This window comes from Hippichthys cyanospilos, chromosome 12 (genome assembly GCF_059441005.1).
Source record: "Hippichthys cyanospilos isolate Australia breed blue-spotted pipefish chromosome 12, RoL_Hcya_1.0, whole genome shotgun sequence".
Taxonomy (NCBI): Eukaryota; Metazoa; Chordata; class Actinopteri; order Syngnathiformes; family Syngnathidae; genus Hippichthys; species Hippichthys cyanospilos.
Genome location: NC_142380.1, coordinates 8,199,953 through 8,219,464, shown reverse-complemented (window position 1 = coordinate 8,219,464; position 19,512 = coordinate 8,199,953). Strand labels below are relative to the sequence as shown.

The window sequence follows — 19,512 nt, the reverse complement described above, 5'->3', positions numbered from 1 at the left end:
TCGTGGCGTCCGCTTCCCTTCCGCGGCTGTTTCGAGATACTTGCACAACTTCCAACCAGAGCAGTATTGACATTGAAATGAAACTCAAGGAGAATCTTTGTTATTGCAAAGGAAAACAGTTTTGGAGTTTTGATCAGTAGAAATTTTGTTGTCATTGGATTTGAGGTACTGAGGTTTTTCATGGGTTATGGTTTCAAGTTTTGGGTTTGGGCTACAAAAAAGCGCTTCCAGACAGGGAGAACGTTTCAAACTTGGGTAAGGGGTTGAAGCTCATCTTTTAGACCTCATTTAATTTAGTCATTCCAAACTGGATTTGCGTCGAGAAACTTGCGTAAATTCCAAACAGGTCCGAGTCGAAGTTTTTATTGAAACTGAAATGAAACTCGGGCAAAGCTTTGTGATTTCAAAGCAAAAATCAGTCTGCACATTTTTTTTACACAAATATACAAAGGTAAGACTTGTTTTTTGTATTTTTTTTTTTTTTTACATTTAAATATCACATCCTCGATTCTGCGCAACAGTGTGAAATTATTATTTTTTTGCATAGAAAAAGATGAGAAAATAGTGCATTTTAGTTCCTACGGAGGCAAACTAAATAATCTCTTAATTGCTTTTAGAAGTTAAAAAACAAACAACGTGACTGCTGCTGGTGAACGAGTGGAACTGCATCAAGCGGACTTTGAATGCAACACGAGCATCGAGAACGTCCATCAGAGACACTCGAGGGAAACCAAGTAAAGCCATCATAATGGATGAAATTATTTTTGAAAGATGGAGGGACAAAAGCGGGGAACCGTCGGGATCCGTTTTGACGCGAAAACAAACGTGATGTTTGAGTGGAAGGGGGAGGGGAAACAATCAAAGTCATTCTAAAATATTAACAATAAATATAAACAATTTTAGGATTTGAATGCGACTGGCGTCATGGATGCGCTAGGAAAGCTCTTAACGAGCTTTCTCGGCTTTGTTTTGACAGTGTGGCCCCCTTCAGTCCCGGGGTGGCATGACGTGCATGGGTTGGTCCTCCAACATGCCTGAGCAGTCCATGGCCTCGCCAAGGGGGGCGTTGGAAGACCAGCTCTCGCTAAACACGTCGTCCTTGTCGTCCTCGCCGCTGCCGTCGGTCCCGTCTTGCGCCTCGGGCCCGCAGTAGGGCGGGATCTCCACCACCGCGTATTTGCGGGCCCAGCTGCTCAGCGGCGCTTTGTGTCGCGCTTCGCTAGTCGTCGGCGCCGCTTCGGACCGGCAGGCGCCCGCTGTAAGAAAGCAGGCAAGTCATTGGCTATTTCATATTGACCTGGTAAGGCTCTGAGAAACGTAAACCCAGGTTTTAAAGCAAACATGCCGAAGAGGCATTTACATGCTATGCTGTACGCTAATGGAATAAGACGTCAACATAAGCGAAGTCAGCTCCTGGTAAAAATCCAGGTTAAAACCTATACTTTTTTCCACATTCCTACGATGAAGGTCTATTGAGTATTTTTCGTATCGGTTTTACGAAACATTCTTTTTGACCAATTTGATGAAGCTACTTCATTCTTTCATAATTTTATGTCTTTATATTTTGGGAATAGTTGTTGATGTGGTTTGGACTGTAAGGTGCAAAAAAATTGGCGAAAAAGTTGATAACAAATCTGCGACAATTAATTGATTCATCGATAACAAATCAATCAACTTAATGATGAATTGTTTTTGATATGTTTTAAAGACCTAAAACTGTAGAAAATGCTCAAAATCTTAGCCTTTTGTCAGTTAATATTCAGATTTCTTTAGTCATTCATGAAACATGATTATTTTTGTGTGGAATCACAATGAACTAATTACAAACATCCGCTTTTATTTTGGTGAAAAAGATTCAACATTTTTGATGATTTTCTGACCTTAAGGACCAAAACCGTAGCTGAATCATAAAAATGCTAACTCCTATTTTTGATCAAGGAGAAAGAAATGGAAACATATCTCGACTCATCAATTAATCGATTAGTAAAACGACGTTTGGTTACAGCCCTGCTGATTTGCCGGAGAACGAGAGAAATCTGAGTATATTTACCGAGTTGGATTTGCTCAACTAGAACTTAAAAAAAATGTCTCTTACCGATTACTAGATTATGAAAATATTATATAAAATATTAATATTATTTATCGATTCATTTGGTAATCCACGTGTTGTCCATCTGATCGTTTCACCGTCGCATCTCTGGCGGAGAGGCGGGCGTAGCCATTTGTTGGTTTACTCACAGGGCATAGTGGAGGCCAGCGGGTGGACGTTGTTGTTGACGGCCGAGGAGGTTCCGGCCACGCCGCGGTGCTGGTACAAGAACTCCGAGCGAGGCAGCTGGGGCGACACGGGCAGGGAGTGACACTGCCGTCCCGGCAGCTGCTGCCAGTAGAAGCACGCGGTGGCGCCGGCGGCCGAGGCGTGCGGCGGCGTCCGGGCGGCGAAGGCGCTGCCCGGCGGCGAGCGCAGGTCAAAGACCAGCGAGAAGACCGACTTGCTAGGCACGTCGTAGAACTTGATGTTCCCGCCGCACAGGTCCTCGCGCGCCGTGAAGGGGTTGACCTTGCGGGCCTTGCCGGCCTGCCGCGAGGCCGGCGGCTCGTAGTAGGGGTCCTGCACGTTCACCTTCCGGGCCGCCTTGCAGGAGAAGATGTCCGACTGGCTGCGACTCAGCCAGATGTTTCGGCGCGGACGGGGCGATTTGGGCGGGATTTTGTCGTCGGGGAAAATCAGCGGGTTGAGTCGCTTCAGGCCCTGAATTTTCTCCCCTTTGAATGGAAACACATGAAGTTCAAAGTTATTTCATAGTAAATCAACAAGCCCTTTTACACACGAAATTGAATTACGTCAAGTGAAGAAAAAAAAATAGGTTGCCAGACTTCTCATTCATCTTTGACATCATTCTCAGAATTCTTACTTTAAAGGGTATCTGCAAAAACTGAGAATAAAATGAGAAATTTCACTTAAAATTGAGAATTTTTAGTTCATTCTAAGCATGCCAATGTAAAGGGAGAATTTTCATTGTATTCTCAATTTCTCACTTTATTCTCAGATTTCTCACTTTAAGATTTACAATTCTCTACATAAAGAATCCTCTTTAAAGTGAGAATTAGCACTTTATTCTCAGAAATCTGACTTTAAAGTGTCAAACTCTAGTCAGAATTCTAACTATTTGGTTTGAAGGATTCTGTGAATAATCATAAAAAAAAAAAATCAATCCAAAATTCGCTTTAAAGTGAGAACTCATTTTATTCTCAGATTTCTCACTTTATTGTCGGATTTTTTTTGCTTCAAAGTGGCTTGACGTTAGTCGGAATTCCCACTTTTTTGGTTTAATGAAATCAGAATAAAGTCAGTATTCTCATTTTAGTCAAACTTCTTCATAAAGTGACAATTCTCAGTTCATTCACAGAATTCATCAAACCAAATTGAATTTGACTTTGAAGTCAGAATTCTCACTCTTGGTTTTAATGAATTTTGAGAGTAGTCCGAATTCTGAGAATAGTCATAATTTTGAGAATGAAGTCAAAACTATTTAAAGTCAGACTTGAGAATTTAATGAGACATTGTGACTTTAGTGAGAATTCTGACTTTATTCCACAACCATGCCTTTTGAATCAGAATTCTAACATTATTCTCACATATCAAACTAAATCGTGAATTCTGAGAAGTCAGAACACTGAGAATAAAGTCTGAATTCTGACTTAAGTCAGCGGCAAATGAGTTGTGCCAACCTTTTTTCTTTCTTTACCAGCCATCTCCAACTTCATTGTAGGCCTGTACAATAACAACAAAGGCATTCTATTCTCAACTATTCTATTTTCTATTACCTAAATCAGCCCAGATAAACAAATGATGTCAGCATTTGGCGCGACATAAAAATTACTTTCAACACAAAAAGGCACAAAAAAAGTGATTGTCAGGTGTTTAATGTCACATATCAGCTTCAGTTTAAGATACTGAAACCCGCCCAATGCTTTGCTGCATACTGCTGGAGGTCTATGCGCGAATCAACACGACAAATGACAAACCTTTGGGAACCGCCGTCTTCATGTCGCTCTCTCCAGCCAGTGGGGGGCACTGTTGTGCCTCATCGCCTAATTTCAGCCGTGCCAAAATCTCGTCAAGGTATCCCACGATGTCCGGGAAGGAAGGCCGAAGCGTGGGATCCATCTAAGGGGCCGAAAGAAATAAGAAAAAAATCTAAGTAATGGGCAGAAAATTGTGGCTATTAGATCCTTGCAAATGATCACATTTAGTATTTTCAAGATGATATATTATCCATCAAGCAAAGCAGGTGATTTATCCAATTTATGGCAGAAGACCGCAGGAGATGAGGATGGGGGTCTTCAGACATATAAGACATACAATCTGATTCCTGCTCCTGCCTTTTTCCGAACTTAAAGCTAAGACTGTCAGAGGGTGTGAAGAAGAACTCACGTTGCAGCAGTTAAAAGCCAGCTGAAGGAAGTCTGGCGGACAGTCGCCAACCATGTGCTGGAAGGTGTGATAGTCCAGGCCGAAGTTCTGCTCAACGTCACAAAGGAACAATTTGTAATTACACAAACAGAAAAGTGACTCCATTTTTGTGTTTATTACTTCATCATTCAGGTGGCTTCCCACTTCTGATAAAATGAATTTTAAATGTCAAAGAGCAAAGACTGACAAGTTTTTCCTGAGACTTCTAGACGCTTTTTACCAATCATAACAGTGATTACAAGGTAATCGGATAGCAGACTTACAAAAGACGCATTCATACGTTTTTACATTGTCAAAAAACGTAGCCTGCTTTTTAGCCATTATGCTTTCACTTTCGTTGGCCCTAGCGGTGGATATGGTAACGAAACTTGCGATGCCTCAAGCTGCAGTTGTGTCAAAAGCACTCGGAATGCTTCATTTAAAACCCCGTTTTCTAATCCAACTGTGGGTGACAAGTTCTTAGAAGTGACATGTATGTATTGCAAAACATTAACCATGTTCACTCCACGAGGAGTGCTGTTTCCCCCCCATAAAAATTTCTAGGAGGTACTAATGAACAAGTTTTGCATTCACCTCTGTGCGTGGGAGAAAATCTGGGTCAGCCTGGATCCTGGCGATGATCTCACACAGGATGATGCCGTAGGAGAAGACGTCGGCCTGAGAGAAAGAAAATTATTCGCGAGCGCTCGCCGTGAGTCTTTGATGCTTCGTTCTTCAGTCCATACACACACACACCTTCTCATTATAAGGTTCATCACGCAGAACCTCAGGAGCCATCCAGAAAGGAGAACCCACCACTGAAAGTTTTGCTCCTTCCGTGCTGCACAAAAAAAAAGACAGTTACTGTATATCATAATAAAACCGATCAGTACATATATAGTATTTTTTAAATGACTTAAAATGACTGTCATGACCAAACGGAAATGTTTACATTTGGCTTTGCTTTATCCTCGTTTTGCGGCCGGTGTCAATTAAAGCGCTGCTTGGGCCTAACAAGGCTCTTAGTAGTTCCCAATCAAGTAGGGATTAGTGAATAACAAAGTGGATTTTTGCAGCTCCAGGCTTAATGTTGCCCACTGAGCACTGTAGTGGCGGGGGGTAAGAATGTGCTTTTGTGTCCTACTTCTAATATTTGGAGCCACTCGAAAGGTAAGTGAAGTGTGCCAAGTGAAAGAGAAGCACGTACAGATTGGCGGGGATCTTCTCGGCCAATCCGAAGTCTCCAACCACCGCCGTGTAGCCGCCGCTGTCGTCGCATTTGATCAAGCAGTTCTGCCAGGAGACCACAAGGAAATTTCATGATTATCTCTAACTTTCTAATACACCGTCGAATTGAGAGTGGAAGTTCTACGAGGAGCGTAAAGAGTAGGCACCTTGGAGGTGAGATCTCTGTGGAAGATGCCTTTGACATGCAGGTAGGCCAGACCACCGGCGAGGTCGCTGGCTAGCTTGACTCTGGTGGGCCAGCTCAGGTGCTTGTTGCTGTCCAGGAGCTGCTCCAGGTTGCCGCCGTTGATGTACTGCGCACACAAACAAATAGAAAGAATGATGAAGGGCGTATTGACACGGAACTGGATATTATGTTTGGGAGCAAAATGGCCAGTATTGTGACAAGGTTGCTTAAAAAAAGGATTTGCAATGATTTGCCAATACGAGTGGCAAAAATCAAAAGAAAAGATACAAAATCTAATCTATCTAATTTCAAAATCTAATGAAAGCAAAGCAACAATGCTCAAAAGATGAGAGGAAAAACATATCAAAGGGAAAATACAAAAATATTAGAAAACTAAATTATGCAATACATAAATATTACCAAAAAGAAAAAAAGACAAAAACAAATCTGGAGATTGACAAACTTTGGATGTAAACAAAATGAGTTAAAAAAAAAAAGGGGGAGTCAAGAAAGTACACACATTTTAGAATACACTTGACTAAAAAATAGATAAAAGTAGTTTGCTGAGAAAAGAATGAGATTAAGTTTTTGATGGAAAAGATACTACAAATTTTGTAAAAATTTCTTTTTGTTGGTATTTAAAAAAGTACAACAACAATGAAAAATGTACAAATATTATAATACATAACGATATGAGATAAATGTTGCACTTTTCCTTTGTACAAACATACAGGCCGGTTGTTAACTTTGTTTGTTTTTTTTAAATAATGCGTAATGCCGGAATAATAATAATAATCAAAAAGAAACGACCACTGACACGGTAAAACAGAGGAACCCGTTGAGCAGAAAAAAAAAGCCTGAGACCGGTTGACGGACCGCGAGAGGTTCCGGGTAACTAGACGACTTTCCCGCATGGCCGCCAGGCCCGTCGCCTCTGCCATCGGCCAGGCAGGAAGTGGAGTTGCCTCTCCCTGAAATTGTGCCTATGGCTCTTTGATCCGAAAGAACTTTGCTGACCCCGCCACAAAGACGCGCTAATCCCAACGTAAAGGCGTCACGGAACGCGAGTGGTTAACGCGGATCAGGGCTCGGATTTAGGCCAAGTGGCTGATGCTGTTAAATAACTCGGAGTAAGAAATGACACTCGACCGGGATGACATCAGTGCAATCTTATTGGACACTTGCTAAGCGCTGCTACAATTTAAGGCGCCGGCGTGTGTAAGGTGTGCTGCGACAAACTCCATATTTTGAAAGAATTTTAAACATTTCAGCTCTGCGGAGTTTTCTTTTTTGTTTGCATTGTGTGTGTGCAGCATGAAACAAAGACGCATTGTTTGGAAGCAGTTTAAAAAAACAAAACTGTAATCCAGCCGCTAGTCCAGATGATTATTAGCATTAATAGCTTTACTTTTAGGTTTAGGACAAAAAAAAAAAAAAGCACTTGCATTGTACACCTGTTTTATATATTTGTATTTTTATTTGCTTTTTAATGCTATTAAAATACATTGGTTAATTGGATTTTTTTTTTTTTTAAACAAAACTCTTTCGGGATTAATTATAAGGATAACAGACAGAATACAAATACAAAAATATAAATTAATTACCCTTCTAAAATGTTTTAAAAAGTTTTAACAATAACCTAGCATTCATAGCTTTCGGGGTAATTATAATGATAACAGACAGAATAAAAATACAAAAACATAAATAAATTACCATCCTAAAATGTTTTTAAAACTTTTAACAATTACCTAACATTCATTGCTTGTGTATAACTTGCTCAAGTGTCACAGTTAACTCATTCAATCCCAAAGAGACGTATTTTCACAGATCTATAATGATTCTAAACATTAAATCGTTGGTATTTATTTATGTATTTTTAAGTGTTAAACTGACCTTAATTATTGTTAACATTAATTTCGCGATTATGCTAGAAACCAATTTGAAACAATTCGATTTATTGCCAAGCCCTAGTTTGCAAAGTAACAGGTGGTGCCAATTTCTTTTTGCTGCTCATAACAAGTCTGAAGAAAGTCAATTTCCGGAAAAGACAACAACAATGAGTGAATGGAGGAAAAAGTTGCGGTATGTGCGTATGAGGCCCGCGCATGAGCGACAAGCTGAGTTCTCCGTTTGAGTGAGCCAGTGGACACCCCGCTGGCCCCCGGGCCTATTGAGGGTCAGATGACAAAACAGCAAAACAGCATGAGGCCGCTACCCGAGTCCGGCCACACACACACACACACACACACACACAAGCACACACACGCTTGGGCTATTGGTGACGCGTCTATTTTTGCTGCAAATGTTTACCTGCCAGGGAAGGGAATAACGTGTGCAGCCCTTTGGCTATCTCTGTAAAAATGTGTTCTCTTACCTCGGTCAAGGCGTGAAGCTGGCCCTCGTGCACACACACTCCCTTGAACCTGAGGCAGCAGAGCAAAAAACACACAAACTGGTGAGCATGTCATAAAATAACACCATTTATTCCTATTAAGTTCACATTATTTTTTTTAACAAAGGCCGACAACAAATAAGCTTGAAAAGTAAGGAGAACATTCCAAAGATTCCAGCAGCAGACAAGACCAGACAGGACAATTCTCCTGCGGGTTTTGCTGTTCCACACCTTGCTTCTGCACCTGGCCTAGCAAGTTGGCCTCCAGTGTGTCCTCACAAACGTGCTAACACACGCTTTCATTGTCAAAAAGTCAACATTGACGCTCGGGAGGTTTTATGGCAACAAATGGGATCGCTTGCTGCACGGAAGAAACATTGATGTTTATTTACATCTGCACTGGGTTTTAAAAAGTAACAGTATATTGCTTCCAATAAACATTAGAAAATGTGGTGCTGAAAATCCTTAAAAACACGTCAATAAATAAAGTACAACAGTACATCTAATTTCCTTATTCTTTTCATTAAAAAAATGGCTGTCTGACATCTAACATCTCAAAAGACCTCCAAATCTGGCCACTCATAACATGCCAAAAAGAGAAATTTTAAACAAATAATCTTCCAAAAAAGTACTTTTTGGGTGATCCAATTCTAAATCGAGCATTTTTTTTAAGATCACATTTAAAGTAAAAAAGGTACATTAAATGTCAGATTCAATCTAATAGCAATTGGACAATTTGATCAACTTCTATTTTGTTTTAGATTAAGAAAAAAATGACAAAGTTAAGCATTTTTCACCTTTTGAAATCGAGTTCGAAACGATCACGATCTTTGCTTTTCACACCACTCGTGCCACATTTGGCTTGTTTAATAATGTATGTTTTTGTGTGTGATCAACAAGTGAATAAACACAATTATAGAGGGTTTCCCAGGGGCCAAAGAAAAGTTCAGCTTGTTCGGAGGAAAACAATGAGCCCCTTCATTGTCTGCGGACAACACGCAGAAATACACACCATGCTGCAGGAGGCATAAACAACAAGGATTGCATTGTGAAACAAACGCACACACTTATGCATGCGTGCCCCCGCCTGCCCACACACGACAGAATGTTTAGGGAGGGGCACCACACTGGGCTATATGGTGGTTGCTGCAACCCACACTGACTTTTACACTTTAAAATAATCATCATAAATATCACCTTTGAAAATATTTCATGGTATCTATTGACATCATTTTAACAGGTTATCATTTCTTTTGTTATTCTTTCAATGTTTAGTTGTTATTTAGTGTATGCAATTTCAATTCCCCTATAACATGTCTATACTTTGGTTATTTCTATTTTTTAATGGTATTTAATTACATTTCATACCGTATTTACTGAATATGGAACTCTTGAATTATGTTATGTCTGTGCAGGTGTGCATAAGTTTTGTGGAATCCAGTTTTTAATGTTTGGTCATGTGACATTTGCAGGCTGGATGATTATTGTAATATATTTAGTGTAACGGTATTTTAATTTTAGCCTTTAAATCAGCCAAATATGTTTGTTTTAATCTTGTTATCAAAACTGACTGCATATCAAGGCATATTTTGCATTTGATGATTGATTTATTTTTGGAGATGGGATGACACCTGAGTATGTTGGGGTGCGAGAGGCGGTTCATCAGCTGCACTTCTCTCAACATGTTGGCTCTGTTGCTGCTCAGCTTGTTCATCTTGAGCGCCATCACTTGATCCGACGCTCGGTGGCACACCTGCAAAAGGCCATTGATGAGAGCCGGAAAAACACTGCGCCTATATTTCAGATGAGGCGAGGTCAGCCATTGGATATTGGAACAGCACATAAGGGATCAATTCGCCTTGATTGGTCCTCATCGGGATTTGACTTTCCATCCGTCGGGCGGTTAGATAATGGTCACGTAACACGGTGCACACTTTGATAAGTGTGATCACCCCATCTCGCTCGGTGTTACGCAACGGTCATAAATGTCGGGACAAAGCGTCAGCTGTAAGTCCAACGTGAGTACTTATTGTCTGATAAAACGCTTCTGAATCGTCCTGCTCAAGTGTCAACCACAAGTTGCCATAGAGACGTCACCTATTTTCCCTGGAACTTCAATTTCTAACAATTTCTAAATTATTATTTATTCTGTTTGGAATTCATATTGGTCAAAGTCCCACATTCCTTTAATGTTAATGAACTACAAACGCAAAATATGTGAACTTGATGACAGGGAGGACAGTTTAGCCCATATTGCCAAACAGTACGATCTTTTATTTTTGTGAAAATTTCATAACACAGTAATCATCGCGGTGTCAACTAATTGTTATGACCTATTAATCAGCATTTGAATCCTCCTTGGAGAAGAAATGCCATAGTCGATTATCCAGTTTTAGCTTAAATTCTTAATGTGAGCATGCCTGCTTGGCTCGACAGGACAGCAGGAGGAACAGATGGCCACTCGTCAGAAGGACCCCACCCCCCAATGTTCATCTTCCGACCCCTACCGCCCCCTTGCCCCTGCTCCTCGCGCTTCACATCCCCCATCTTCTTCCCAATTCTCCAGCTTCGGTGCAATTCCGCCTCCTGCCAAACTGAGCACGAGATTATTCTTCTATCCCAAGTAGGATGGTTCTTTTAACATGGTTTTACTGTCCACAAATTACTTGACGAAACATGTATGTTTTATATCCATGATCATATTGCACATTTAGCAAGTGTTGTCCACTCTGTCGTTATGAGGGTACGACCAGCTGGTTGTCTTTTAATGGACGCCGAATTAAGTCACCAGTTGCAGAATACAACAAATGTACATACTTAGGTTTCATCAATTTTATTATGTTTGGAGTTGGATGTTGTCTGTCTTCACATGTCCACTGTCACAGTAAAATATCTATTGGTGTAACTAAAAACTTCGCGTTTTTTTAAGTAAAGTGCGGTCATCTTGCTAACAGTCATAATCAAGCTCCCCATAAAATAGTGACATAAGTCAAAAAACGTACACCCTGCTTGGGAGTGTGAATGATTGTTTGTCTACAGGTGCCCTGTTATTGACAACTAGTTCAGGGTATATTCTGCCTGCTACCCAAAGCTAGAATGGGCTGCAGCACACCTGTGACTCTTCCTGGGTCTCAAAGTCTCAAAGGCACATTTAAGTTATATTGATGCATCTGACTACTATACAAGATTCAAATCAGATAAAATTCAAAGGAGGAGTTGCCGAATATGTCCAAAATAATCCCGAAACGGCTTCTACAAAGCAATCGTTCTGGGCATGGGCCCTTCATACTTTTGCAAGTTCATTCATGTCATCCTACATCATTAGATGTTCCTAATACTCGCGTGACTGCCATCCTGAAGACTGACGGCTAAAGGAATGAAGGGACAGCATTAAGAACCCCCCCTACCCGCCTCTTATGTGATTGCTGTCCATGTTGACCTCAAAACGTCAGCCGGGGGACAGAGGAGACCACCGGGCACAAATGACCGTGAGCTTCATTAGACAAGATTCGAGACTGTAAAGCCTCTGCGAAATGGTGACGTCATTGCTAATGCCACCCACCCACCCACCTTATAGACGTCAGAGAAGAAGCCGGAGCCGATCCACTCGCAGGTGAAGTCGTCGAGGCGAGTAAGGCAGGAAAAGGCACTGATGAGGGCCCTGTAGGACGAAGGACACACCCTGCCCACCTGCAAACAGTATAATAAAAAATAAACAGAAACTATTTGGGACACTTTTTCTAAAATCTGACTAAAATTAAATTCAAAATAAATCAACATTAAAAGCTGAGTTTTTTAAAAAATATTTTTGATTGAGAAAATTAATAATAATTATAATAATATGCCTTTTTGGGAAGAGAAAACATGGGAAATATTTTTTTAAAAGAAAAATGTTTCAGAAATACTGTATGTTTGTTTGAAAAAACACTAATAAAAGACATATTTGTCGAGAGGAAAAATGGAAATCTGTATAAAAAAATGAATTAAAAAAAAGTTAGTGCAAGTTAGTGCAAAATGGTGAAAATTGATTTGCGAAAGACTGACCTGCGATGGTGGTCCCGTGCCCATCTCGCACACCCCTAACCCACCGACACCGTCTCTGTCCTCAGCGAGGCGTTCGGGTCGCGTGGGGAACGCGGCGATAGAGTTGCGTTTATTCCGGTCCATGGCGATAAAGACGGCGACACCAGTTGGGGTCTTCTTCCGTGTTGTACCCACATGACAAGAGCACCAAGTTGTTGCCGAGTCGGCGAGGAGGGCTCAGCGCCGGCCGCTCGCAGCTTGGGGGGTCCACCTAGGCGGGGGGGCTCTCACGTGTCGGGTGGCGAGCCGGTGGAGACCTAGAAAGAATTAAGCGAGTAGAAATCATGCCAAATAGCACAACGTTAAACTGAGCGGATTTTATTCAAGAACAATATTTGAGAACGATTCCACATGATTCCAGGCCTGTTAGTCATTCCGATTTATCTTCCAGAAATATGAAGTGGACCAGTGGGCCGGCTCTCGCGAGCGCTGCTAAATAAAGCTCAGGAGCATCACGGCTGTAATTGTCGATTGTTGGGAGATTAGTCAAGGAAATGTCTCTCAGGTGACATGAACCTTTGTGCGCTTTGTTGTTAACAACGTGGACAAAAGAAGAACTCCGCAGGGGCAAAAGCTGACTTTTATCACTGATCATAAATACTTCAGCATTTCTCACCCACGAGCCATGATTCCTTCAAAGAAAAGGAAACTGGAAAGCGCACATTCGACATTAGAATCTTTTGACAGCATGTCATCCTTGATGATGACTATTTCACGGGAGGGCAAAACGAATTTCATCACGTTAAACCATGTGAAAGCGCTCTCCCCTTTTATTAGTTGCAAGAATGTAAACAGAAAAACAAACTCTTTGGCGGCGAGTGAAATAGCTGACGACTTTATTAAAGGGGAAGTCAATCCAATTTTTTTTTTACAGTAATACATTCTCACAAGAAGCATTAAAAAAACTGCAAACCCCTAACACCCCTTATTCTCGAGCAACATCATCCTAACCCCAAATTAGCCCAAATCTTACTCTAAAAGACATCAAACTGACCCTTAATCCACAAGGCAAACCCTCCAGTGACAGCGTCATAACCCTGAGAAGACAGAGACATCCTGATGCTAACTCTGCAAAAAAGTGACATCTTAACTGCTAACCCGCAACCACCTAACCCCAAGTCTTCATTCTGAGACATCGTTCTAAACCCAAAGGAGCCCTTAACCCCTAACCCTAACTCTCCTCCCCCTAATCTCTGACCTCCGAGTCAAACTCCTAACCAAAGACGTCCCCTACTATATCATGATAGTGTAATGTCCTTCCGCATTTTTGACCACAATTCTGACATCATTTGCATCATTCAAAAGTACTGCGGGTTCTTTCCGGCGAACAGACACTCATTATTATGTATTTTGATAGTCAGGCACTCGAGTTACATTAAAAATAACGTAGCGTATCAAAGTGAAGAAACGGCGCCTTGATCAAAGCCAAGTTGTGCTGTCATAAGATCAGCGCCTAAAAACGGCGTCTGTTGTGTTCTATTAACATGTCATGGCAGTCGCCAGACGACTCACGAGAAGCCCTCGTCCTTAAAAGGCTCCTCATCCGCTTCTTCCCTCCGTTCTCTTGATTTCTGTCCGCTTCAAACGCAGAGACCGAGTCGCGGCTCGCCAAGAAAAACGTCAGTGGCCCGCGCCAGGCCTCAAGCTCGCCTCTCTAATTTTACCGGCGAGAATAGACGAGCGAGGAGGCGCGCTTGTTTTGAACACGGCCTCGGTCGCTAGCGCTGAGAATAGATGGCAATTATCATTCAAATTGGATCTTGTTTGAAAACAGCCCGCAGCTCCGCACACAAATGGACCACGATTGACTGCCTTTGTGTTTGGGGGAAGGGGCATCCATCTTGAGCTCACGGGTTCCTAAAAGCAACATTCAGAGCCCTACCTAAAGCATTCTATAAGTGACCAAAGCTTTTTGGTAAAGATAGGCTGCGAAGGCTTCACCGAAACTTGAGTTTTGCCACTAATGGAATGTCTAAAAATGGCTGGATAAATATAATAAAAAAATATATGAACTTTTGACTGCTGAAATGGATGAATAAGTGGACTATCCTTTTAAATACCACAATGACGTTGTTGGTACCTCATTAATATGTTCTTTCATTCATAGTACAGCGCTAGTTGACACCTTCAGCCATTTTTTCATAACAAAACAAGCACAAGTCTATTAATGATGTTACAGTATACATTGCAGTTGTGTTCTCACGTTACCTTAAGAGCGTTTTCTTGTTATCATTACAGTCACTATTGCAAATTCACAATTTCAAGCTTCGGCTTTCAAATTTTCCAATTTTAAAATGACAAATCAATCGATTCGATCACATGTCTTGCGCAATCCTACAGCACTGTAATAAAATGATCTTATTTGTAAACTTGGTCGTTAGAATGTCAAAATCTTACCAGGATTGTCTGCATCGAACTTTTGTTTTTCCAAAGAGGAAATACATGGCTCGAGCTATGTTGCCCACGACACAAATGCATAATGTTGACCTTATCATTCATATGAATGGGCGCTCCACCGCACGTTTATTTGAACAAGGAACAGGCACATGCTCTTTTCTATATTTGCTCCCTATAACTACACCCTTTGTACATATGTGGAGATCGCTTATTGAAAACGCCACAGGAAGCAGGGGGTGAAAAAGGGAGTGGGATTTTCTTTTTCTGCAGCGTAAAATGCAGCCTGTTGTTAGCGCAAACCAGATGGGCGTCCTAAGGGAGCGGCCCAAGGGGGGGTGCTAGCCACCCAGATGTGTCCCACTGGATTACGCACTAATAGAGGCTGTCAGCAATAAATTACATATATGCTTACGACGACTGCTGAAGGGCGTCCGGGGGGCCAACCTCAAAGGTCACTTTTGGAATTTTAACTAATTCAAAGACATATTTTTATGGGTTTTTTTTGTTTTTTTAAGACTAGTCATTAAAGTCTAGGTACTAAGGTAGGTAATGGTGTGTCTAAGAATGGCTGCTACTATATAAATTTAGTACTAAAGTAATCAATTACTTTAGGATTCTTTGGGAGTCTTTCAGATTGAATGAGTCAGAAATTTTTTTGGGAAAATTTTCACTAAAACTTGCAGCGGTGGGAAATAAAAGTGCAAACACTTTTTACTTTTATTCCAACAATAAAGAACAGACATCTGTGAACGTTGCGCATGATGTAAAAAAAGATGACGATTGGAAATTGTTTGATGTTGTCAGCTATAAAAAAGATTGATGTGACGAAAGGACTTAGATCTTCAGTGACTGCTGTCATGCATTTTGTTTCATTTGCTGTGCTCAGTCAAGATGTCAACTGATGTTAGCGTCTCGATTTTCCATGTTAAACCAGCGTGCCTGTTGATCATTCTTTTGTGAATTTCGTATGCTTTTAGTTCATCATGACTAAGTAGAAGATATTGTGTTTGCAACAGCTGTAGTCTGATGTTAGTAGGAATGGACATGTTAAATTGCGTAAGAATAGGACATTCAATTCTTTCTATCTTGTCCAGAAAAAAATAAATATATACTAAGGCCAAGCGGATGTAACTAATAAGGTTGCAGTTAGTTGATTTACATAATACATGTTTCACACCAAGAAAACGTGATGGTATTATCGATATAATTCTATTACTTTCTGAAATATTAGTGGACATTTTTGTCAATGTACTAAAAAATTCATTTGTATGTAATAAGAGGGCTAAGTTTTGGAGACAAAAGCTAGAATGAAAGCTAAATACTCGGTGCTTAATTATGCAAAACCATTTTTGCGTCCAATTATTTGTTTAATCAACCGTGTAATTAGTAGAGTAGATGATTCTAAAATGATTACTAGTTGCAGACCGAGTCAGTTCACAATGTTGGCGTGGCATCAAAGACCAAAAGGTCACTTGCCCTACAACGACTGCACCGCAACATTTTTGTTCTTCTCACCATAAACACAGGGCACTTGACTAAAGGTGGAAAACTATTTTGTGTGCAAGCGTTTTTTTGGTGCTAATTTATCAAAATGGATAATGTATTTAATTTAGAGTTTACTTTTATATAACTCAACAAAACAACGGGAAACGGTCAGCTTGAATGCTAAAAATGTCTCACAGGTTCTCATTTTTTAAGATGGCCGGCATTAAAGCAATTAAGTGGCGTTAGGATTATAAGGTGGACATTAGCAAAATGTTCAGAAGAGGTCCGTGAACCCCAAAAATGTTTGAGAAGCTCCAGTCTAAATGTCTGAGAGTGCCTTTGCTTTTACCCCTTGGTGTCAATTACGACCTGATTTTGACCATTGATCTAGAAATAAAAAACAAAAACAAAAAAAAACAAAAAAACACAACTTTAGGAGGCTAAAATTTACTATAGATTGTCAAAATAGGTAAAGGTTGAAAATGGCACCATGTGTTAACTCCTAAATGCTTGGAAATGGAATTTATTTGATGCAAAGTTTGACCGTATGCCCATTGACACTCAGCGGTTACCAGGCCTTTGAACAAATTTATCTGTACTTCCACTTGAAGTAACACGAACAATTTTTTCAAACTTCATAAAATATTTTCATGACTCTTGTGACGAAACATAAATTTGCAACTAGTTTAGTTGAATGGTTATTTTGTCATCGCGTGAGAGGATCTGCATTGCTTTTATTGCCACCAAGAAACGCAGAGGAGGGTGGCAGGAACCCCGCCACAAGAAAAACTACAAACATGGTGACCGCTATACAGCATTTGTCACATCCCCCCTTCCCTATGGACTACAAAGACGGCAATAGATTCGAACAACGGCACGCAGTTACTGCTTTCATCAAACAAGCTGCAAAAACAACCAAATATAAATAAGGAAAAAAAAAGGCATCAAATAGCAACACCATCTTTCACTCATGGCATAAGCTCAAAAACAAAGTCAGATTACTGACCAACACTGCCTTGGTTCTGCTACTGAGGAACTAGTAAGTGGCTTCTGGAGCTCAGATCAAATTGATAATGCTTAGGGCAGCTGTCGGAAATTGGTATAAGGGCAATAAAAAGCAATCAGCTTGATAGTTTTCTCGATAAACGATTTTTCCCTCTTATTGCGAACAACTTCGTACTCGACTTCATCTTGGCCAGCAATTCCGCCACTTAAACCACAAGTGAAACAGGGATGTGCTATGTCCCTTGCGTTGGCAAGGGAAAAAAAAGATGAAGGAAACCAATACGATGAATAGTTATGATTTATTTATCGACTACTTCGAAGAAATTAAGGACTGACACAAAATATATTGGTAACTGACTGCCGTATAGATAGATGCTTAAGGAGTAGTAATACAACACAGCTAATAATATCACTGTCATACAAGCTGCGACTATGCCACGACCATGCACCTTAGTTTTTTTTTTTTTTGCACTATTTATGCTGGTCCTTCATTGCACACCACTTTATTTTATTCACTATGCACTATTGCACATTATTGTAGAGATCTGTACACCCACTTATGGTTCATACTTGCTTCTTATGTGTTGTTTATACCTTGATTTTGTCTTAACCTGGAACTTATTCTTTTTTTCACATTCATGTGGACAGGAAGGTAAGAATTTAATTGTATGAATGAACCTTTTTCTACACCGTGCGTATAAAAATAAACACTTTGAATACTGAAAAATGCAATACGGTACATCGATATTATCGCCTAGCCTGACCAGATACATGTAAACAAGGTCTGAATTTCGGAGTGTGAATAGTTAAGCGGTGGAGTCAGAGTTTTCAATGCGGTGCCGGGGCCACCCCTGGTCACCATGTAGCTACGCCCCTGTTTTTAGCCACTTCGGGACTCGCTCCGAAAGGTTTCGAGAAGCCCCGCTGTAAAAGTTTGCGGTATACCTGAGCAAGGTGGCATGCAAAGTCGCGAACAGCAGTAGCTCCCGTTCATATGAAGACCATCCGGCTCCAAAGTGCAGCGATACGCGGCATTGCTGTCATTCCGCAGGGGGGCTCCGGCGACATTAATGAGCAGCCTCCGCGGGGGTCAGGAAACTTATTATCGAGATGCCGCAGACGGCTCCGGCTGCCAAAAGGGACTCATCCCCAGCAATCTTATTAACTCGAGGCCCTTAGTAAACGTCTTTAGTCAGCCCGACGCGACGCAAATGTGTAAGAAAGTTGTCGTTGTGTGACGCCAGACAGGAAATAAAAGTTTCAGCTTGCACACTCATGCATACCAGTGTACGTACCTTTTTGGACTTGCTGAGAAGAGGAGTTCATGCTGTGTAATTCCGGAGCAAGGAAAAGGCGAAATAAAAGGCGTTCATCTTGTCAAAAGGCGTACATAGGTGGGACTCGGGAGCTAGCTGGTTTGTCAACAAAACTGCGGCTAGCACAAACGTTGGCTTGCTAGCTAGCTCGCCACGAAACTACAACGTCCCCCCCTCACGTTTGGCAAATATGGCGCTGCGCGGATTCTCTCCCTAAATTGTGCTCCTTCCCACCAGTGGAGGCATGTTGGCTGTATTTCTCCGCCCGCGGCGATAATTCAACGCGATGGTTGCAATTTGACAGCTCGCTCAATCGTCGCTGCTGCTGTGGCTGTCTTGCCCCCACTCCCTCTCAGCGATATCGACCCCGCCCACCTTTGAGTGACAGGACAGTCGGCCAATCGGGCTTTTCGCTCAGGCGCACATCTGTGCAACCGTCAAATATATTTAAAATGATTGATTACATCTATATTTTTTTGTTTAGATGAAGATCATTTCATTTTGAATACATGAAAATTAAAGAAAACAAAAATAAATTATTTCAAAGGCGGCGTTGGCGTGAAACTACACCCCCACCTGGTGGACAAACCCGGAAGGCACCACTTCACACACCTTTTTAAAGAGGCCTATGTCATTATACCGTATGTTGAACTTTCCACTGCCAACAGCAGTTCAGGGTGTCCTACTGCCTGAAGACAGATGGGGTAGGCACCAGCAAGCCATTGACCCAACTAAGGATAAGCAGCTACAGAAAATGGATGGATAGTGAAATACCTGTATATCAAATAAATTACATTTCTCACATTAGCCATTTAATTTCATATTAAATATAAATTTTATGGTACCTCTATTTCTAACCAAGAAGTGAAACGTCTTGTTTACTCAAGCAGCACCGCTCACCGTGTGGCTGCCTCGCCCACTTCATGACGTCGTTCAATGCCGGGCGCCCACTAAAGAGCCATCC

At 41.2% G+C, this 19,512-nt stretch overlaps 1 protein-coding gene across 1 annotated transcript; it reads right to left on the bottom strand.

The window, feature by feature from the left end:
• Positions 1–347: 347 nt before the first annotated feature.
• On the bottom strand, positions 348–18,898 carry tesk2 (testis associated actin remodelling kinase 2). Its single transcript, XM_088430420.1, has 13 exons — positions 18,528–18,898; positions 12,307–12,602; positions 11,833–11,952; positions 9,894–10,015; positions 8,245–8,293; positions 5,851–5,997; positions 5,664–5,749; positions 5,213–5,297; positions 5,051–5,134; positions 4,439–4,525; positions 4,030–4,171; positions 2,239–2,766; positions 348–1,256 (listed from the first exon to the last, which is right to left on the bottom strand). Exons 2-13 carry the CDS (start codon positions 12,427–12,429, stop codon positions 988–990), a joined length of 1,842 nt encoding a protein of 613 aa, XP_088286546.1. The 5' UTR covers positions 12,430–12,602; positions 18,528–18,898; the 3' UTR covers positions 348–987.
• Between the last annotated feature and the right edge of the window lie 614 nt (positions 18,899–19,512).